The 22,640-nt window shown below is 39.2% G+C and overlaps 2 protein-coding genes across 8 annotated transcripts; one reads left to right on the top strand and one right to left on the bottom strand.

The window, feature by feature from the left end:
• Nucleotides 1-1,077: 1,077 nt before the first annotated feature.
• CLDND1 (claudin domain containing 1) lies at nucleotides 1,078-22,173 on the top strand. 7 transcript variants are annotated; one of them, XM_082840586.1, is made up of 7 exons: nucleotides 1,078-1,159; nucleotides 11,183-11,308; nucleotides 14,512-14,562; nucleotides 14,786-15,095; nucleotides 17,777-17,887; nucleotides 19,312-19,449; nucleotides 19,601-22,173. In XM_082840586.1, exons 4-7 carry the CDS (start codon nucleotides 14,804-14,806, stop codon nucleotides 19,819-19,821), a joined length of 762 nt encoding a protein of 253 aa, XP_082696712.1. In that variant the 5' UTR covers nucleotides 1,078-1,159; nucleotides 11,183-11,308; nucleotides 14,512-14,562; nucleotides 14,786-14,803; the 3' UTR covers nucleotides 19,822-22,173. The 7 variants fall into 7 exon arrangements, with proteins under 7 accessions (XP_082696712.1, XP_082696715.1, XP_082696717.1 ...); XM_082840589.1 differs by having other exon boundaries at nucleotides 1,084-1,159; nucleotides 11,228-11,308; XM_082840591.1 differs by lacking the exon at nucleotides 14,512-14,562 and having other exon boundaries at nucleotides 1,084-1,159; nucleotides 11,228-11,308.
• On the bottom strand, nucleotides 2,173-5,473 carry GPR15 (G protein-coupled receptor 15). Its single transcript, XM_082839680.1, has one exon. It carries the CDS (start codon nucleotides 4,783-4,785, stop codon nucleotides 3,709-3,711), a length of 1,077 nt encoding a protein of 358 aa, XP_082695806.1. The 5' UTR covers nucleotides 4,786-5,473; the 3' UTR covers nucleotides 2,173-3,708.
• Nucleotides 22,174-22,640: the final 467 nt, after the last annotated feature.

Raw genomic sequence — 22,640 nt, 5'->3', positions numbered from 1 at the left:
GAGCATTATAAAAATAATATGAACATTGTATCATATATCCTTTACATGGGCCACTTGCCTAAATTAGCCACAATTCAACTTAAACACATGTGGCCAACCCAGAAACAGTTCCACTGTAATTTTAAAGTGCCTTTGGATCTTAGAAATTTGGTACTCATATACATAAGCCAAGAATCTTTTAGTTTAATAACGTCTGCCAACTAACAGAGTACCTCCTTCCACTTTTAGATTGATAAATGGACATTTCGTGTGAGTTTACATTTGATTTAACTTATCATAAGAACTTTCACTTTATTAACAGTTTGGCACACTGGATATTTAAAGTGGTTTTTTTTGGTTTGTTTGTTTATTTGTTTTAATGCTGTAGGTTAATCAATCTTAGGATGAAATTCCCACTTATCAAATACATTTAGGAAATGTAGCTTTATTAAGAAAATGACAAAGATAACAAGAGACAAGAGGAACTAATCCTAAGGTGGATTTTTGCATCTGAAATTTAAAGTCAAGTTGCTGGAACTATTTTTCCCTGTACACTGATAGGTAAAGTCTTGTCATAACTGCTTATTCATAGAGTTGATAAAAGCAAAGAATGTTGACTGAGAGAAAAGAACTTAAAATAAGAAAAGACATTTGCAAGGGATAAATCCAACCCACAAGCTCTGTGGGAAGCAAAACCCACTCCCCATTTCTGGTAGTTAGCATTATGTTCCTGCTTTTTCTCTGGACAGCACTGCTCTCATGGGGCTGGAGGCATCCTCTTGCTAGCAGGCCACATCAGGGGCTCTTTTAGAAATCAATTTGTAATTCTTTTATTATTGTTTGACTTTTGTGAATGAGCCCTGCAGGAAAACTGAGGCTCGCTTATTCTCTGTGGCATGCACATTTGACAAGTCATTTCTCACTTCTGAGATCTCTTGGGGGAATAGAGAATGATTTGAGGAGTCAAGATGAATCAGAGGAAGATTTCTTTTACTCAGCTTCCCATCATTCTGTGCATTTCTGTGTCTATTTAAAAATTAACTTATGACCCCTAGTAATCGTCCCCTCTCAGTCACGCACATAGCTTCCTTTAAGACTGTTCTTACTTAGTGTTGTTCTCACTCAGAGGTGATTTTGACTTGTTAGAGTGGATGAATTGTGGGGCTCCCAGGAATATCAGGTTAGTTTTCTTCTTTCCATATGGCCCAAATGGACTAAATGTGTGTTTGTGACTGTGTGCCTTAATTTTAAAATTAATTACAAGTTATCAGACAACTTCTCACCCAGGCTTTAATGGAGAGCTCTTCTGTGGTAAGTTCTCATAGTAACATAACACTAATCACATTTTGAATTTTTTTCTGTCAGAGTTATGCCATCTGTAAAATTATGCCTATTTTTCCTTTCCTCACTGGTATCTTATGAATATAAAATATGCTAAGATCTCCATAAGGCACACAAGTAGCATATCTACTTAAAGTATTAAAAAGTACAACAGTATGTTTTTCTTCCATGTTAAAACGAAAAAATGAAAAGGGTGAAGCAGAAGTAGGATAGATTCTAATATTTGTTAAATGAGAATGATTAAGTGTCATTTGATAATCTAGTTTGGAAACTTTTATGTAACATTCAATAATTAATGATAGAAACAGAATTGTTTCATATAACGTTTTATTCAATATTTTAAAAAACCTTTTACTTATATTTATTACTCTTACAATATCCTTGAGGATTCTATAGACATAGATATTACCAATGACATCTAGGTATGAAAGATTAAAACGACTTGTTCAATGTCCCAACATTGAGGGTGAAGCTAAGCCAAATAACCTAGGTTTTCTCATTTTCTCACAAATACCTTAGCTGATTGACTGGGCTATTTTTTAAAGGTAGCATTTCTCAAAGGCTCTGATTTTGTGATTAGTTACAGTGCTTTTGTTGATTTGTTTTAAAAAAGTGAATGTCTTCTACTTTCTGTATTTTTGCTTTTATTTAACCTTTGGAGATCTATTTAATTATATTGAATTCACTTTTGAAGTTTTCCCAGAAACTTTATTTCTTATGATTTCCACAGTCTTTTTTTCCTATATCTATGATAATTTATTAAAAGTCTGTTAGAATATCAGTATTAATTGATATGTTAATAGAAATTAATACAACATAGAAGAATACTTTTATAACAAAATTATATTTTTATTTAATAAAAGTTTAAGAGAAAGTAATAAATTTACCAATTTATAACACCAAAAACTTCTGAATAGACTATAAGAAGATGCACAATATTTGAGATTTCTCTTAATATGAAAGATACATAGGATGAACTTGAATTACCTAGTCTCTGAAAAGATTCTAAGCTTTCTCTGATTTTCAAATCTAATATTTAAAAATAAAGCAATAATTCATTTGTGTAAACAGTGGGGGTAAAAGCATAACCTATTTTATCTTGAACCAAAAGATATATTACAATAGTATGTTTGCTGCTGCAAAGCCTTTTGTGGTTGCTGCTAGTTACATTTTTCACTTCAAATTCTTTAAAAGGAATATAGGTACAAATTGACTCAGTAAATATTTATCAGGTAAGGAAGTCCAGGAGGTCTCTGAGTTTCAAAAAATGTATGTAAAATACCAGTAACATCTTTGTTATGGATTTTTCCCTTCAGCTGAATACAGAACATCCTGTCTTCCTATGTTATTGGATCAAATCATGAAATTACATACACCAAGCAAATGATGCTACAGGGAATGTGTAGCACTAACACTTTAATTAAAATACAAAATGATAATCTGCACGAGGGTGTTGCTAAGCATTTGGTGACCTCTAATTACAGTAGTAGTAGCACTTTTATTTTATAACTAGATAACTAGGTAATTAAAAACATGTAATTGAAACAAAGCCATATCCTAATTTGTAAAGGCAGTGAAAACAAAGAGTACAGTGAAACCCCATTGAAAAGTAGTTACTACATCATTATAATAAGATACATTTTAACCGACATATCGTATAAGGAAAATAAAAGTCAAACCTTGTCCTATGCTTTCTTGTTAAAATACTCTTGAAGACCAAATGGTAAAGTCCCAAATCATACACACAATACAAAATGATTTTATCCCAGTGAGCTTTCGCCAGTCCAATGTTATTGTGAATGGTATAGGGTGAAAGACAATGTTGGAAGATGGTATAGAATTACCATATAAAGTTTTAAAGATTAAGGCCAGAACCTCACTTCATTACTCAGGAATAATTAATTACTGAGCACAGGTATATTACATTTTTTACTACCTGCATTGTCACCACGTTTCTCACCAGATACAAGTGGGCAGAATCCTTTAAATGTTGTCCACTTTGGAGCTCGGTATGAAGGGTCGTGTGGATCTAGGTTCCTGAGAGAGGAAAAGGCTTGAATGTTCATTAACAACCATGCAGGAAGGAACTGGCCCAAGCAGGAGGCTTTATCTTAGAGTTCACAGACATAAGAGTTGTATTTTGCCTGGTGAACTTGATTGGCAAGGGTCAAATAAGGCCACTCAGCTAAGAAAAAAACCAAAACAAAACAGCATACGGCCTAATTACATCCATGAACACAGAGACTTTCTAGATGTCTCTTTAAAAATGAACACTTCCTTGTGTTCATGCAGCAATATTACCACTAGCAATACTTTTCTTTTTGCCTTGTCTCAGACACAAATGAACCCTCCGATCCACCAACAGAGCTTGAAATGTTACTGTCCCTTTCAGAGTGACACAGACCTCTTCCTCCTTCTGGCAAAATCCTCTGCCTGAATGAAGTTGGAGAGAGCCTTAGTGAGGTCTGAGGTCTCAGTGCTGCTCCCAAAGTCATACTTCTTCAGGCAAGGGCACAAGCAGTGCACGATGGCTCGGCGGATGTAGCTGTCAAAGATATAGTAAATGAAAGGGCTGATGCCGCTGTTGGCAAAGGCCAAGGGCCCACTCACCTCCATGCCCCACTGGAGAAAAGTTGAAGGAAAGTAGAGGTCTTGCTGCAGCCCAGAGACAATAGCCAGGAGCTTGAAAGTATTAAAGGGCAGCCAGGAGAAGACAAAGGCTGCCACGACGATAAAGATGACCTTTATGGATTTCCTCAGCTTTCTGTTGTGCTTTCCCGACTGCTGGTAACGGACACACAGCTTCCTTGTGATACAACAGTAGCAGGTCACAATGCTCACCAAAGGGGCAAAAAATGTAAAAAGTAAGGCCACCAGGCCCCAAGCCAGTTTAACTGGAGTGGCCCTCTTCTCTGCACAGTATGGCTTACCATCAATCAGGGTGAGCTCCCGGGACAGAAGAGTAGGCAACCCCAGGAGGCAGGAGATAAACCAGACACTGGCACAGACTCCATACGCGCAGTCTCTATTTCTGATTTTCCTGGATACGGCTGGACACATGACGGACAGGTAGCGGTCAACACTCATGCAGGTGAGCAAGAAGACATTGCAGTGCATGTTGACTGAGATCATGTAGGAGCTGCCTTTGCACAGGAAAGAGCCTGTCCTCCACAGTCCTAGAGATGCTTCTTTATCCACCCAGAGAGGCAACGTGATGATGAAGATGAAGTCAGAGGCAGCCAGGTTGATGATAAAAATGTCAATCAGTCTTCGGCTGCCCCTTTTGAAATGCAATGCACTCATGAGGATGACGTTCCCCAACGCTCCAGTCAGGAACACCACTGTGTAAAAGACTGGAAGGAAGACTGATGTATAAGGAACGTGGGAGTGGGTCTCGTCAATATCAGGATTTTGGCTTGTAACATAGAAATATTCCAAGTAAACCGTGGTTGCTTCTGAGTCCATCACTGGGTCCAGCAGGTGCCAAATCTGGTAAATTTTCTTACCTAAGAAGTTTTTGTATGAATTTTAGAATTCTCAAGGCAGCTTCTTTTATACAGTGCCTGCCTCTTCTCCCTGCCCCACCCCCTTCCTTAGAAGATCTTGGGACACGCATTAAAAACAGAGATTAAAAAATACAGTTTCTACCAATCCTCAGAAAGGGCCCACAAGGAACACCACCCTGATTGGTATTGGGTAGTTGTGGTTATGGTTTTCTTTATTTGCATTTGCCCAGGAAACTGAGGTGCTTTTTGACTTTTTTCTTCAAGACATTCAATTTGTTTCTTTAAATCTCCAGAGATTAGGAAATGAATTAACTTTTTCTCCTTACCTACCTTAAAGATATCTTTGCTTTTCTGACACTGAGAATCTTTTTGATCTAGCCTCCTGTTTCACATGCAGTATACTGTTTTACTTTTAGAATTTTAAGGTGGTGATGTTGAAGATACTGTTTTCATTTACATCATTGGTGAAATGTGAAGAGAATAGTCTTCCATTGCATAAAGAGTAAATTTCCCCAAATCATACCAGTCCACATCTATGGCAAACATAATGATTCCAATTAGGGTACTAGTTTCTTCTCATTTATTTCGCTCTTTCAGTTCATGCATAATTGATCCTGTCTTGTTCAGTAAGTTTTAAAAAATACCCAGGGTTTCCCTGGTGGCACAGTGGTTGAGAGTCCTCCTGCCGAGCAGGGGACATGGGTTCGTGCCCCGGTCTGGGAAGATCCCACAGGCCGCGGAGCGGCTGGGCCCGTGAGCCATGGCCGCTGGGCCTGCGTGTCCGGAGCCTGTGCTCCGCAAACGGAGGGGCCACAGCAGTGAGAGGCCCGCGTACCGCAAAAAAAAAAAAAAAAAAACCAACCCAAAATGCTGGGACCATGTCTTGTGCTTTTATCATTATTAAAAAAAAAGTTTTCACTACAATTAGCTCAGAACCTTGCATGTAGTAAGTGCTTTGGAAATGTTACTCATGATCCAGTATAATTTAGCAAGGATGAATTCATTGGGGTTTAACTGTGGGCATTGCTGTTATTTATGCAGCTTACAAACACAGGTTTAAAAGTCACAAACTGCTATTTTTCCGCTATTACCTGTTATTATAATTCAACCAATTAAGTTCCCTTTTGTTAGTGTTAATATCCTTGAGCAGAAGATTTTCTCCCTACTAACCCTCAAATAACTATCCTTCATCAGTCTCTAGATCCCCTCTGATCTTTTCTTCTTTACGCCTCACCTTGATAGCAGTGATTTTTTAGCCTTTTTTTTTTTTTTTTTTTTTGCGGTACGCGGGGCTCTCACTGTTGTGACCACTCCCGTTGCGGAGCACAGGCTCCGGACGCGCAGGCTCAGCGGCCATGGCTCACGGGCCCAGCCGCTCCGTGGCATGTGGGATCTTCCCGGACCGGGGCAAGAACCCACGTCCCCTGCATCGGCAGGCGGACTCTCAACCACTGCGCCACCAGGGAAGCCCCGATTTTTTAGCTTTTGAGCTCTGACTTTTCAGTAAGTGCCTGCACACATCAGTGAACTTCACTTTTGGAATTACTGACTTGGCAACAGGCAGAACTATATTAGGTGACATTACAAAGGAGTGGCCAGTATAGGCACTATAAAGGGAAGATTTTTGGTTCATTCAAAACACTTGAGAAACAGGCTAATATCAAAAAGATTCTATCATATTTTTCTATCATCTGTTCCCTTTTATTTATTTATATTTTACCATAGTAAAATACAACAAATTCTGAAACTGACTCCTTTTATTTCAATTCTTTACTGGCCAAAGTGGCTCAAGCCTCCTTCATACCCTTCTGCCCTTACTCTCCCTCCATCTCATTTCTTCGTCAAAATTACAGTTTCAGGTTGATACTACTATTGCATAGATGAAAATATTAATTATTAATTAATATTAATTATTAATTGTTAAACACTTGAAGTCCTTTCTACTGAATTGTTTCTCCCGTAATTAATATACTGAAAAGAATGATCCTGCCTGCTGTGCTCCTTCTTTCTGTCTTCTTCCTGATGTGTTCTATTGCCACCTCAGTCTCAGGCATTTAGTCTGGGTCAGGGGAGGATGAGGGCTACCCTGATCTGGGGCAGCCCCAGAAAGTCACTTGGGAGTTGATTTACGGGCCTGCGTCTACCTTCTTTTGTGTCCTAGGCTGCTCTGTGTTGTTCCTGGAGAGGGAGTGGGAGGGTATATTCTTCACTAAGTATAGGCTGCAGAGGAGATAAACTAATTAACTTTTTGACATTTCTTGGATAGAAATCTTTCTCACTGGGTAAGCCTTAACTATTTAATAGAATATTTCATTTTGTCAAATAGTTTGAAGTAGGACAATGTTTACTTGAAAAGGACTGATGGGGTAAACATGGAAAATTTAAATATTTAAACACTATATGTGTGTGTGTGTGTGTGTGTGTGTGTGTGTGTGTGCATTAAAGAAGCAATTATATGTATATATTTAAAAATTTCTTTGTAACTGTACTTTAATTGTATTATTAGAATTTTGCATTCTGCAGCCAGAAGTTCTTCTGGTATTTGAAAAGATAAGGTTGATTCTGGGGCTAAGATATTAAAAAAATTTTTTTTAGATATGTCTCAAGAATTCCACATAAAATTATTATAAAATGGAAAAGAGTTCATGCTCATACTCTAGAGGAAAACATCTGTCTGCACATTTATTCTGTAGGTCTTAAATTTTCTTTCAGCATTCCAAAGCTGTTAGCCTACTGATGTAAACTATCTCACATCTGACTTCCTCAGTAAACTTTGAAGCAGCTGTAGACAAAATGATTTGCTTTATCATATATAGTCACTTTGGATTATGGTAATTAGTGGTAGAATGCTGCAGTATGAGAATACCCATCATGGATCAACCGTATCTTGGAACCCAAGTTAGAAAATAAATTAAGTGTTTTAAGCCAAAAAAGGGAACACACAGCATAGTACTGGTCTTTTAATAGCTCAAAGAGTACAGAGCTATTATGAGACAGAACCCACAATAAAAGCTAACTAGATAGAGTAGGGGAGGTCATAGTTCTAAATAAATTAGGAACTGCAATCATTTTTAATTTTAAATGCTCTTTGACATAAACATGAGGAAACTAACAGTAAAATAACCAGCTACGCACAGACCAAAACTCAAAAACAACACTGGACACCATAAGCATATGAAATGGCAGTATGAACAAGGCGATGACCAAAAAAAGAGTAAACTGTAAATATCAGTAACTGAATTACAGGACACATGTCACCTCTCAAGAATTGTTTTTTAAGAAAAAAAAAACAAAACAAAACACGCTCAGCTTTCCTCCTTCATTCCTGGCAGAGATCATTGTTTTCAGCTTTGTGTTCTCTAAGAACTTTTACAACACTGCTTCTAAAGTACTTATTATCTCATTTTACATGGTAAGTTGTTTTGGCGTCTGACTTCCTGAGCTGATCATGAGCAGCTTGAAGGCAGAGACCATTGATAACTTTCCACCGGCCTCTAGCTTATAGTATTTTTCTAACTAAAGTCTTTTTTGGCCTCTTAATGTCATTGTTTTGAACCTGTGGATGCCAGACCACATAACCCACGTTAGAGTCACCTGGGATGCCTACTAAACTGTAGCTTTCTGAAGCTGGTCCCAGATCTATTGAATCAGAGTTGTTAGGAGTAGAGTCTAGGACTTTATATTTAATAAGCCCTCAAAGTGATTCTTTTTTTGTGTGTGTGTGTGGTACGCGGGCCTCTCACTGTTGTGGCCTCTCCCGTTGCGGAGCACAGGCCCTGGACGCGCAGGCTCAGTGGCCATGGCTCACGGGCCTAGCTGCTCCGCGGCATGTGGGATCTTCCGCAGCATGTGGGCTCTTTCCTTTCAGTAATTCCTGTCAAATGTTACACAGAGCAACAAACTATAGTTGTTCAGATGTCCATTCTTCTGAAAGACAGAGGATGGACCATACATAGATGAGAACTTTAAATTTAAATTGTCCTTTATTTTAAAATCATCAATGTGAATCTTTGGTAGATGACCTTTTTCTGGGCCCCAGTGTCCTCATTAGTAAAATGGTTGTACTAGATGATCACTAATGTCACTCAAATCTCTAAAATTTTATGACTTATACTTCTGCTGGAAGAAGAATAATGTAGCTCCGAAATATGGTTGTCATAGGTCCACAGCATTAAAGTTTTGTTGGGGAATTCATGTATCCTACACCTCCAGCCAAGGCAATATGCAAGAAGACAGAGATAGTGGGAAATGCAGATGGACAAAGAAAAAGGAGGAAGGCTATATGCATTCTGATTAGAAAAGATGCAGCAACTCAGACCTTTGCTGTTTCAAAAAAAACAGTGATCATGGAAAATAGAAGCTGTTGGAGAAGTTTGTGAAAAGTCCTTATGCATTGCAAATGGCTCAAAACTCAAGCATAATTCAGTCCAGATCTACAAACATTTATTGATCACATTGTATGCCAGACACTGTGCTGGGTACACTGACCACCTATTGTATGCCAGACACTGTGCTGGGTATGAGGGACACCAATATAAATAAATACAATTTTTGCTGTACACCACCTAAATCCAGATGAAATCAACTATTATGAAGAAGCCTGAAGTGTGCCTAAAATACTAATATCACTGCTGTTCACATAAATATGAGGTACCAAGGGAAATAATCCAACAAATAAAGTGGGGGAGAACACTGATAATAGCAAATAGGTTCCACTTAATTTGGCATGATATATTGCACTAAACTCTCCAAGTTACTGTCAGAATAAAAAAAAATCACTAACTCTTAGACTATAAACAGAGCTCTTAAACTGGACTATTTAAATGGTTATACATGTTACGATACTCAAGTAAGAGAGTGTTTCTAACAAATGAATATATAATCACTCTGATTGATAAGATTTATGAAAAACATATAGTTTGCTTCATTATCTTTGCCTTTTATTCTGGGACATATCAGTAGACCATATACGAACAGAGCTTTCTTTCTGCTGTGCTATCTGCTACCTAATCTAATGAATCCTTTCTAATATGGGGTGAGAGTGGTTGATAGAGAAAAAAAAGAAGTAATATATCATAGTGCCAGTTGGGGTGGCAGTATTCACACAAAACCTTCAATCCTCCTGTGCAGCAGAGGCTTGTAGTCACAGCTTTGGCTGAATGATGATAGTATACCCACTTGAGCAGATGCCTCAGTGGACAAAAACTTACTCTCTCCTCATTTTCAACATTTGAGCCAATTCTGAACGTATCTCAGGAATTGGGACACAGAATAAGAGAGGGTTCAGAAGTCTAAATTAATTCCTAAAAATTTCTGAGATCCAGGCCAGAAGACTTCTAAGAAGTTCAAATTTAGACGTGATTTTTAAACTTTTTTTAAAAGGTAGCCAAAATAATAACAAAGCATAATGTATAAAGTTGGTTAAGATGTATAAATTAGAACAGGGACTCTAAACTTTAGTGTGTTTAAGAATCACTTTGGGGCTTCCCTGGTGGCGCAGTGGTTGAGAGTCCGCCTGCCGATGCAGGGGTCACAGGTTCGTGTCCCGGTCCGGGAGGATCCCACGTGCCGCGGAGCGGCTGGGCCCGTGGGCCATGGCCGCTGGGCCTGCACGTCCGGAACCTGTGCTCCACGGCGGGGGAGGCCACAGCAGTGAGAGGCCCGCGTACCGCAAACAAAACAAAACAAAACAAAAACAAAGCTATATGAGAAAAATATAATGTAGATATATCTTGCTAAACATAATTTTTAATTTCTAAAAAAAGTACAATTAAAAATAATATGTAAGTATATTAGGGAATTTGGTATTGAAGGGAATTCTCGCATAAAGAGTTGTTTTGTAAGCACATAATATAAACAAGTTATAATACCTGCATATCTAGATTTTCAGTTATTTGGTTTATTTAAAGTATAGTGTAATTATAACACCTTCTTGCTGAAACTAGAACCATTCTTAACAAATTAAGCCAGAGGTCTAGTTCAACTTTGCCTTTAAATCTAAATTTTGTAATCTGTATTTGGTTTACTAAATCATCTTTAATATTTGTGAAAATATGTCAGGCAGCTACTGTTTCCCAAACAGTGCAGTAAGAAATTGAAACAGACATTTAACTCCATTAGTTCATTAAGGATTTATTTTGCCTATCCACACGACCAGCTGCACAAATAGAAGACAGAAACACCCAAGATGTAGAGATAAATCAGAAATACCTGTTGTGTGCTTAGTGGTACTGGGTGTGACGAGATGGTTCACATCCTCTGGGCTGAGTGGGCCGGATGGTCACAACCTCAAGCATGCAGACACTCCCAGGTCCATACCAAATTGCTGATTGAAATGTGTCTTGTGCGTTTCCTAGGCATTCTGCAGACTTAATGGATGAAAGTGTCATCGTTGTTTGCAGGTCTCCCCAGGAACATCCATCTCCTGAATCATGAGGACTTACGTATGCTATGAGCCCAGCCTGGGAATCTCCTGAGTGGAGGTAAGTAAGGATGCCTGAAATCTGGTCCTGGAAAGTCTTTCCTAGTCATTTGGCAGTTAGTTCAGACGTTCATAAACCTCCTGATGTGAGCAGGGACCAAGATAAATGGCTTACTTCCAGCCTCCAGGGGAATTAAGAGCTTTAAAAAGGTTTTTATACAGTACTGATCCTACTCAAAGATTACAGGTGTTGAACAAATATTTGCAAACACTAATAACTTAACAATTGCTTACTACGCTCCAGGCTCTGGGCTGGGTATTTTATGTGTATTTTCTCATTTAATCCTTACGATGATCACGCAGGATAGGTGCTACTGTCAACATCATAATTAGAGAAAAGTAAACTGAGACTTAAAGAGGCTAAGTAAATTGTCTAACGTCACAAAGCTAGTCAGCTCGCCCCAGTATTCAAGCTTGAAGTCAGTTATTCCCTGGGCTCAGTTCCCTTGTTTGTGAACTGAGGTGCTGTCTTCCTCTTCCTTTTTTAAACTTCTCTTTAACCTGGTTTTATTTACCATGTGACTTCACTGGAGAGATAGTTCCACTCCACTGGAGAGAGAAGGTAGAGGATTTCTAATGAAGCCAATGGATGAAAACATTTCCTGGTGAATACATGCATTGAGGAGTCTTACTGCATATTAACAATTTGCCTGGGCACCTCCTCCATTTTCTCTAGTTGGTGTCTCTGACAAACTTCTCCTATGACTAGATATTCTACATGAAAATTCAGTCATATTTGAATATTATATTCGGCTGTTACTTTATTTTAATTAGGTACTGGATGTGAATATCAGTTCAGCCATTCAGGCAAAGGAACTATAGCTAAAAGTAGAAAAACAAATGATATGCCTTCAGTCTGTCAGGGGGGTAGAAATTTAGTATCCACTTGGGCCTCCCACCTTTCTCCTGTGCTGTGGCCAAATTCTAAGGCATTTGGGGGACGAGCAAGTGTTTGAGAGCCCCTCTGCTCCTTCAGTTGGCTGCCTCTGTAGGTATCTGTTGAGAAACCCATCATTTTGCTGTTCTCAGAGCACATTCATGAGTCCACACACGTCACTAAAAAGATGTCCCTGCTTCCTGTCTGTGGATTTCTATGCAGTACTTGAAGGCTTAGAATCATTTTGTTGCCTCTGTGCCATACAGTCATGTGCAATCTCTGAGGTTGTCCATGACCTTATCTGCTTAAGGCAATATTCTCCAAATTTCAGTCTTTTTCGTACTACATAAATTTTTTTATTCACTTTTTTGACATATCTGGGACCCTCAGTATTAACTTAATATTTTTCTTCAACAAATTGTAATTTATTTTAAAATTAATTTATTTTAATATTTTTCTTCAACAAATTGTAATTTATTTTAAATTGATTTTAAAAATAAATTATTTTGTAATTTATTTTATTTTTATTGACTGCAATAAAGAGAAAACTAATATCACTTGCCACAAAGAGAAAGCAGCCACAAACAAAAACTATCTGAAATCCGAAGAATGTCATTACATTCTAGCTGGATACCTTCTGTCAGGTTACATCCTTCTTAGTCTAAACGTAAACAGTAAAACCAGAAAGACTATCTGCTGCAATGGGAGTGAGGTTGTGGGAGAGAAAATCAATAGGTTAATATTTTAAAAGTACAATCGCATTGCTGTTCAGAAGCAGGGTGGTGGTAGGGATAGCACAGGACTGGAAAAATCTGAGTCATATTCGTCACAATTAATGACTAGTAGTGACCGGAAACAGGTCGCCTTACTCGGCGGACCTTCGTCCCTTCCTTAGTAAAATATTAAGAATCCATCCGCTCAGATTTCCCTTTTGCGCACCTAGGGAGCGGAACTACATCTCCCACAATGCGCCGCGCGGCACCGAGAATGCCGTCCACCGCCTCTCGCAGCTTTTCCTCTGTCCCTCCTACAACTCCCACAAGCCCCCTCGGCGCCGGGACCAGGCCGGGCTCGGGGAGGAGGCGGAGGCGCAGGAGTTATGGAGGGGGCGGGCTCTGCAGGGAAGTGCGTCAGAGAAGGCGCGGGGAGAGTAGGGTGCTGTGGTTTGAGCTTGAGGGTGAAGCTGGCGGAGCAGGAGGATGGGCGGTGAGTGAGCGGGGCCGACGTCGCCGGGCGGGGGTCGCGTAGCCGTTCGGTGTTTCCATCCGTTTGAAGAGGGGCCTTCTCCCCGGGCGCGGCCGGGGCTGTGCGGGTTCTGCGCGGGGGCCTGGGGCGGGGCTTTTCCCTTGGCCGAGTGGTCCGGGGAGGGGCCTGCTCGGGTACCTGAGGCCCCTGGCCGGGGACCGCGGAGGGCTGCCCCGCCGCAGCTCCGGCTGGTCTCGACCACCCCCGGCCCCAGGGTGCGCCCCGCGAGGTGACAGCGCCAGGCGTCCGGCCTGGGCGAAGCGCCGCTCCCGGTGCTCGGGACCTTTTAAGGTCATTTGAGAGCCACCGGGAGGAAAAAGGATTAAAAAGAATAAAAATACAAACCCAACTTCTGGAGTTATCGTTAATTATTGTAATTGCTCTGATCTCTCCTGAGTCACTTGCCATTTCCCAAACTCAGCAACCCCAGTTTGCGAGCCCGTTTTCGTGCTCCTTTTTAAGGTGTTTGGCGCGGTCATGGTATATATACTTGCAGTATTTGACTAAGCTTGATCCGCCTTGAGTCATTTTACTGCGGCCATTTACTACTGCCAGTGAGCCCTGTCCACGCCTTGGGAGTGTTAATATTTGCCTAATCCAGAGTTTTCTTTCTGGCTGAGGAGGGATCATTTAGTTTGCAGATGAGGAGGTTCAGAAGTATAAGGAATGGGTAGAGTAGATACGAGTGAAGATTTTGACAGCGTAGAAGAGCTTGGCTTAGCTTTAATGGAGCAGATTAAAGGGGCAGATTAGAATCTAGCATTATTATATGTTGTTATTCTCTTTGCTATGCCGTGCGCCTGGAACAACCTTTCTTTCTGGGTTAACAAACATTTTCACCTGTCTTTTAAATAGCTCCTTACTCGTAACCTTGTTTTAGAAGGTTTCCCTATGCAGAGGAAACTGGGAGGAGCCGATTTCCTCTGCTTCCTTTTCCTATGCCTTTTTCACACTCAGACCCAGAACACTTAATGCTCTGCAGTCCGTCATTAAAAATGTATGCAAGGTACATTGCTGACTCTGGGCATGTCTATTGTTTGTATCTGTAATGTGTATGTCCATTTCAGTGTTGTCTGTTTTAGTGTGCAGGTGATAGACTAGAGAACAAGACCTCTGTCTCCGTAGCATCCTGGGTATGTGAGCATTCAATAAGTACTTTTGTGATAATGAGTTTTGTTTTGAACTTAATTAAAAAATGCTTGCTTCCTTTTTTTTTAAATTCATTAATGATTATACATTACTTTAAAGAGCCTTGGGAGGGGGAATAGGGTAAAGGGTGATTTTGACATAATTCCTTTCAAAATCTGTGTTTGTCCTTGAAGTCTAACTTTTGTTCTTTCTTCAACTTTTAAACAGAGCAGTCTGAATGCCAGAATGGATAACCGTTTTGCTACAGCATTTGTAATTGCTTGTGTGCTTAGCCTCATTTCTACCATCTACATGGCGGCCTCAATTGGCACAGACTTCTGGTATGAGTATCGAAGTCCAGTTCAAGAAAATTCCAGCGATTTGAACAAAAGTATCTGGACTGACTTTGCTAGCGATGAGGCAGATGAAAAGACTTATAATGATGCACTTTTCCGAAATAACGGCACAGTGGGATTGTGGAGACGGTGTATCACTATACCCCAAAACACATACTGGTATAGTCCACCAGAAAGGACAGGTATTTCTCTTATTTTAACTTTTGTCTCCTTTACCTACTCTATAATAGAGAAAGTGATGTGATGATGGCCCAGTTATGTATAAGCAGGTTTGTGGGTTCTTTCTCTCCCCCAAAAAAGAAATCTTATGTATTTCTTTTCTCCCCGTCACTTCCCTTCCCAGCTTCCATGAATTACCATCATACTCATTAATATTGGTTGGATGAGTAACTGTCCTTATCTTGGGAAAATCATTGTAAATCTTTGTACTTATTTACCCATTCATTAAGATATTTGTATTAAACTCACATGTCATGAGAAAATAATTGGAAAAGAACACTGGAAGATTTCAAATACTTAGTAACTGGTAAAAAGGACTAGTATCCAAAATGAAGTCAACACATATGAATTGATAGTCATTTTATATGTAGCTGTGTTTTAGTTGATATTATCATTTGCCCACTAAATCTTAGAGGGTATAATTCAACCAGTTCTGTGTTTAAGTCTGCATATTTGAGACTGTTTTACAACAATCTTGATGGAGTTTTTAGGTTAAAAATATCCATTACAGAAGTAAATAAAATCTAAGAAACTGCCTCTCAGGTTTATTTTGTAAGCATTCTTAACATTTAAAAATTTTAATTTCCAGTTATTAAGATGGAAGCTTTAGAGTTCTTTGTAAGGAACAGCTTTATAAATTGTTTCTATTTATGACTACTTCTGTTGGGCTCTTGGTGGGAAGCACTGTATTCAAATCACAGCACAACAGGCTTGAGTTACCATACATCGGAAGGCTGATAGTTGTGATTTTGTATGGAAAAAAGAAAGTAGTTTGGAAAGAGGTGAAAGTTGGTTAAATTTTATTTAAAATGTTCAATTCTATTTATGAGAGCATAGGAGCACTTGATATTTGAATCTTAGCTATCGTTTATTATTCAGTCAACAAATATTTAGTGCATTCTTTCATGTTCCAGGGCCTAGGATCTTGGAGTACATAAGGGGAAAAAACAAATAAAAATCCCTACTCCTGGGGAGCTAATATTCTTTTCTTAAAGCTCCAGTTAATGCTATTGCTCTGCTTTTTTTAAAAAATTTTATTAATTAATTAATTTATTTTTGGCTGTGTTGGGTCTTCGTTTCTGTGCGAGGGCTTTCTCTAGTTGCGGCGAGCGGGCGCCACTCTTCATCGCAGTGCGCGGGCCTCTCACTGTCGCGGCCTCTCTTGTTGCGGAACACAGGCTCCAGACGCACAGGCTCAGTAGGTGTGGCTCACGGGCCCAGTTGCTCCGCGGCATGTGGGATCTTCCCAGACCAGGGCTCGAACCCGTGTCCCCTGAATTGGCAGGCAGATTCTCAACCACTGTGCTACCAGGGAAGCCCCCGAGGGGAGCTAACATTCTAATAAGGACTGACAGGCAGTAAACAATAAATATAATAGTATAAACAGAATAAGTAATTATATAGTAGAAGGTGACATGTGCTGTGAAAAATACAGCACAATAAAGGGGGTTTGGAAATACATAGGGAAGGGGATGTTGGTGGGCATAAGTTATGCTATTGAATAGTAAAGGCAAGATACGCTGCAACAAGAAAATACCACTTGAGGAAAGACTTGATAAAGGTGAAGGAGTTGACCATATGGGTAGTTGTGGAGGCAGGGAGAATCATTTAGGTTGGAAGGAATGACTGCAAGGGCCCTGTGGTGGGAGCATGCTTGAAGTATTCCAGAACCAGCAAGGAATTCCCTGGGCTGGAAGGAGGGGGCTTGGGGGAAGAGTTGGGTATGTGTCAGAGACACATCCTGGGAGAGGGAGTAGGGCAAATCACGCAGGATTCTCTAGGTGTGATGAGGGCTTTGGTTTTTACTCTGAGTGTGATGGAGCCACTGGGGAGCTTTGTGCAGAGGAAAGATAATCTGGTCACCTAGGAAGATGTGCTGAAAACAGACAGGTGGCTGGCCAAGACAGAAGCCAGGAGACTTAGGAGGCTATTGCACCAATTCAGGTGAGAGATGATTATGACTCAAGACCAGGATGGTAGTACTGAGCAGTGCTTGATTCTGGATATATTTTGAAGGTAGAGCCTCTGGGATTTCCTGATGGAATGCATATGGGCAAGAATGACTATAAAGTTTCTGGTCTGAGGAACGAGAAGAATGGAATTGTCATTACCTGAAATGGGGAACATGGCTGATGGAGTAGGTTTGGGGGAGAAGATCAAAGTTTCTTTGTCCACTCCTTCCTAGTCTTCTTACTGCTAATTTTTTTTTTTTTTTTGCGGTACGCCGGCCTCTCACTGTTGTGGCCTCTCCCGTTGCGGAGCACAGGCTCCGGACGCGCAGGCTCAGCGGCCATGGCTCACGGGCCAAGCCACTCCGCAGCACGTGGGATCTTCCCAGACGGGGGCACGAACCCGTGTCCCCTGCATCGGCAGGCGGACTCTCAACCACTGCGCCACCAGGGAAGCCCCTTACTGCTAATTTTACTGCTCCTCCCTGAACCCATGTCTTAAGCCTGCTGCTGAGAACCATTGGTCCTTTGGGCATTGGTGAAGGCTGTGTGTCACTCAGGACCAAAGAGGTTGCTGTCTCCCCTGAGAACATTTTTCCATATCACTTTTTATTTCAGAGAATAATTACTAAAAGAGATTTTTGTTAAATGTTTAAAATTAAAACAACAAGCAATCATTGTTATTCTCGTTCCAGAGTCATTTGATATGGTCACAAAATGTATCAGTTTCACGCTAAATGAGCAGTTCGAGGAGAAATTTGTTGATCCTGGAAACCACAATAGTGGGATCGATCTGCTTCGGACCTGTGAGTAGTTTGAACGCAGCAAGACAATTGGGAAAAAAAGAAAATAATTTTATTTCCCTTTTGTTGAACTCTTTTTGGAACAGGATGACATTGTACATTGTGTCAACTTGAAATAAGGTCTTTAACATTATCCCAACAAACTCTGTTCTGTTGATAACACATTTCAGAAGTTACGTACATACTTACCAAATCACAACTATGAAGTTGAGCAGCTAATACATTGGGTGACAGAATCCAGACCATCCAAAAGATGTTATTAATGGGCCCATTTAAAGAGGAAGTTTAACAGGGATAAATAATACATTTTTATGTTTAAGTTAAACACTTCATTTATCTGAGTTCCGATCGGGATATGTGAAAAAAGTTGACTGCAGGCTTTATATGAGTCAACAAGTATCAGGCCTGCTGAAGTATTATTGATCCAGTCTTAGGTGGTAGTAACCAAGGTGTAGATGTCAAAAACAAATGAAAGTAATTATTACGAGCATTCTATTCTTTGATGGTCAGGCAGCCTAGGAAATGCTGTCTTCATGTTTAGACCTAGTTTCTAGGCTATATAGAGAGTTACTGGAGCTTGCCTGGAAGAATGACCACGTCATGAGAAGGAACATTGAATAAAATGACAAGTATTCAATTTTGCATTGTAAATGCATAGGAAGAAGTTTATTACTAACAGAGTTTGAAGGGAAGTTAGAGAAAAGACTTTTATGTAGTTCCAGAAAGTAAAACTAGCACTAAAAGGTAAAGTTTGGTTTAGAGTTGATGTTACTACATTGATAATAATTAACATAATTTGAAAATGTAATGGGATGCTTTGTAAAGTCATCAGCTTTTTTTCCCATGTTGTTGAGGGAATTTATGATAATTAAAACTGCGATTTATTGAGTGCCTGGTATATACCAGATCCTCTGCTTTGTGCTTTATGTATATTCGTTTAACAGGTCTTTTATAATCTCTATTCATTTGCTTGTTATTCCTGTCTTAAGATCCTGTGAGGACTTAAATTTGTTTGTATGTAGAGCCAGAATGTTTTGCTTCAAATCTGGTTCTACCACTTATTGTGTTACCTTGTACAAGTTATTTATACCTCCTGTTTCAGTTTCCTCATTTATAAAATGGAGATCATAGTAATAGTACCTACTTCATAGAGATTTTGGGGGTTTAATACACAAAGCATGTATAGAACAGTGCGTGACACATAGGAAGCCCTCAGTAACAGTTAATTGTTAGTGTCCTTTTACTTTTATCAGGAGAAAGTTAGCATTGTTTTGAATAATGTGCTTTAGGAGAAAACCTCAATGTTAGCATACTTCATTCTCACTTTTTGAGAAAAGTTCTAATTAGAATATGAAAGAAATTGCCATTGTGAGAAAACTGAAGTCATGGTAACATTTCTTTTTTCTCTCTCTCTTTTTTAAAATCAGATCTTTGGCGTTGCCAGTTCCTTTTACCTTTTGTTAGTCTAGGTTTGATGTGCTTTGGGGCTTTGATTGGACTTTGTGCTTGTATCTGCCGAAGCTTGTACCCCACCATTGCCACAGGCATTCTCCATCTCCTTGCAGGTGGGTCTTGTCATCACACTTAGTTTTACCTACTTCTTGTCTCCTTAGGGATCCCATATTACTGCCCTGTTGTGTTGCCTGGAAAGCTCTTACCATGGTCTTATCTAGCTATGTTTTTTTGTTTTTGTTTTTTTCTAAATTTTCCTCCAAGGTCTGTGTACACTGGGCTCAGTGAGCTGTTACGTTGCTGGAATTGAACTACTCCACCAGAAACTAGAGCTGCCTGAGAATGTGTCTGGCGAATTTGGATGGTCCTTCTGCCTGGCTTGCGTCTCAGCTCCCTTACAGTTCATGGCTTCTGCTCTCTTCATCTGGGCCGCTCATACCAACCGGAAAGAGTACACCTTAATGAAGGCATATCGTGTGGCATGAGTGGGAAGCTGCCTGCTTTACAATTGCCATTTTTATGAGTTTTTGATATTAATATTTTCCCTTATCTGCCCCCAATTGTTTTTAATTTAACTCTTTTTTTAATGGGTATACCATTTTATCCTGAAAATCCGTTTTATTTATTCACGCAGACAGTTGTTTCTTAATACCACTAAAATTTATATGGAACCTGAGTGATTCCATCTTTCAGTCAAACTAATCTAGGTTCAGAGTCCAGACAGAAAAAAATTGGGTAAACTCTTGGCACAAATTTGTGAAAGAAAATTGGTAGTAGGAGGTTGACCCAAAGCAAGTGCCGCTGAGGTCTGTTGGATAAAGTATCTGTTTAACTGGAAACTCTAGTTTGTTTGGGAAACAATCATTGTCAAAACTTACGTTCACTTTGCTGTTGTAGATAGCCAGTCAGCCAGGCTATTTTCAAGGACTTAGGCTATCTAAAATAAGGAAATTATCTAAGATCTTTTTCTCTAAATATTGGCGTATAACTTCATCTGAGGTGAAATATCTTCAGTTGTTTATCTGTACTGTGTCTTGTTTACAAGAAAGGAAGTGTTTACATGGAATTTTAACTTTGTAACTGCAAGAATTCCAGTTCAGCCAGAGAAGAGGATTAACCTTATTTTACTTTTTTTAAAAAACTCTCCTTAATACGTCAATAGGATTTTTAGTATCGCCAGACCATTTTGGATTTTTGTTCCTTCCCTCCTCACACACCAGACTTATTAAAAGAGTGCTTTTTTTAAACACTACATTGGGGTCACAGAGTAAAATTCTCCAACTGCCATACGTTTATTTCAGCTAAGTACCATAAAGAAGGTTACACCATAATGACCCTCTGGAGCTAGGAAAACTACCACAAGATCTAAAGCTTTGGCTGGTCATTAACTTCCAACTATGGTCTTTATTTCTTGTGGTGAAATGATGTGCCTTTCCTTGCCTAATCCCTTCCTGGTGTGTATCAACATTATTTAATGTCTTCTAATTCAGTCATTTTTTTATAAATATGTCTATAAACATTGAACTTTAAAAAATCTTATTTATTTATTCCATTACTGTAGTACTTGACAGATTTAAAAAAAATGTAACTTAGTAATAATTTCTTACAAAATCCTAGATCTGTCTTTTTTAAAAAATAAAAAAATGAGAAGAGACTCAGAATTGTGTATAGTGTCTGAGTTGATTAAATCTTAGTACCTTAGGATAAAGAAGTACAGGATTTTGAATGAGGATTTTGTGATTTTCTGTGGGAAATGCATTGTTGCTCTATAGGCCTACTTTATGTCCAGTGTTTGGGTCTCTGTTTTATCATCCAGAAAATGTGGGAACCCCTTGCCCCCATTAGAAAATAAGAGACTATTTCTTATGCTTCAGCGTTTTAAAGCATGTTTTCAAAGTAGTTTTGTGATCATTGTGTATCATACTTAACATGGCTAGTTTTTCATAAAGTCATTTAATGGCTGTGGATGTTTATGTTGTGTATTAATCAAGTGGGCTTCTGACTTACAACAAAGCCAGTATTACTCTGCAGCCGATTATTGCCTGTGAAATGGCTAGTTACTCAGTTTTCTACCTCCTCCTAACTCTTGAAGTTTCATTGCCTTTCAGCACCTTTTGTGGAAGGTAGAAAAGCTAAGTGAACAAAACACAGCACACTTTGGGGAATGAGATTTTAAAATTATTGACCAACATGACGTTTTTGGATTTGGAAGTTATTTATTTTATCCCTGCCTCTTATCACCCCAGAATTACCTGTGATTTACTCTAACACCCGTCTTTAGTGTGCATTGAGGAAGCTTAGTCAGGATCTGACTTTTGAGCCTCACCAGTAGCACCCTTAAATATGGAAAGCTAGCACCATAAGCCCTGGTGCTGAGTATGTGTTGTTTAAGCACATTTCAGAGTAGCTGAGGTCATTCTCTCCTGCAAAGATTTTTTGGAATACAGAGGCTTGCATTGTTTCACTTGATGTGTAAATATTACGGTTTTTCATCTGTCTAATGATTCTAGTCAAGTAGAACCATAATGAAATTACTGATATTTGACCATTTTTGATTAAACTGATAACATAAAGTCAGTGGCAAGGAAAGTGCTATTAATCTCTTTTCACGTAATCTTTGAAAGCAACCCCCGAAGTGTAAAAAAATAATTTTCAGATTTTTCAGAATGTGAGTTTTATGGCAACTTAAGAAACATGTTTTAAGATCTTAATTTTTTGGTTCCTGATCTCATTTCATGATGTGAATAAATGTCTTCTATATCCTTTTTAGCAAAGACTCATTTTAGAAAATTTCTTAAGGATAGCCATAAACACAGTAAAAGTTAATACAATAAAAAAGGCAGAATTTATTTTTTCAATTAATATTGTGTGCCTGCTGTCTAGGTCATAATATACTAGGGTCTTGGGAATTTAATTGTAATGTGTTAAAAGTTTTACCTGGTCTAAGTATTGGGGTGTGTGTGTGTGTGTGTGTGTGTGTGTGTGTGTGTGTGTGTGTGTGTGTGTGTTGGGGGGGCGGAGGCAATGGATAGAGTTAAGTCACAGGTGAACTGATTGGTGACCCCAGTGAGAAGGAGTTGACCATACAGCAAATCAATTTAGAGTTTGTTTTTCCATTCCAGAAACATCGCTAAATTGCAGACTAGCACTGTTAAAACTTATGTAATATATATCCAGTCATTTTCAATTATTGTAAAGTAGTGTGAGGGCATTTTACAATTTAACCCTTATGTAAGCTTTCACCAGAAATGAAAACAACCTGTTGATTTAACCTGATTTTGCCAGTTGCAACACTTTGAAAAGT

Source organism: Leucopleurus acutus, assembly GCF_964270905.1.
Source record: "Leucopleurus acutus genome assembly, chromosome: 5".
In the NCBI taxonomy this organism is placed as follows: Eukaryota; Metazoa; Chordata; class Mammalia; order Artiodactyla; family Delphinidae; genus Leucopleurus; species Leucopleurus acutus.
This window is presented reverse-complemented; position numbering and strand designations above follow the sequence as displayed.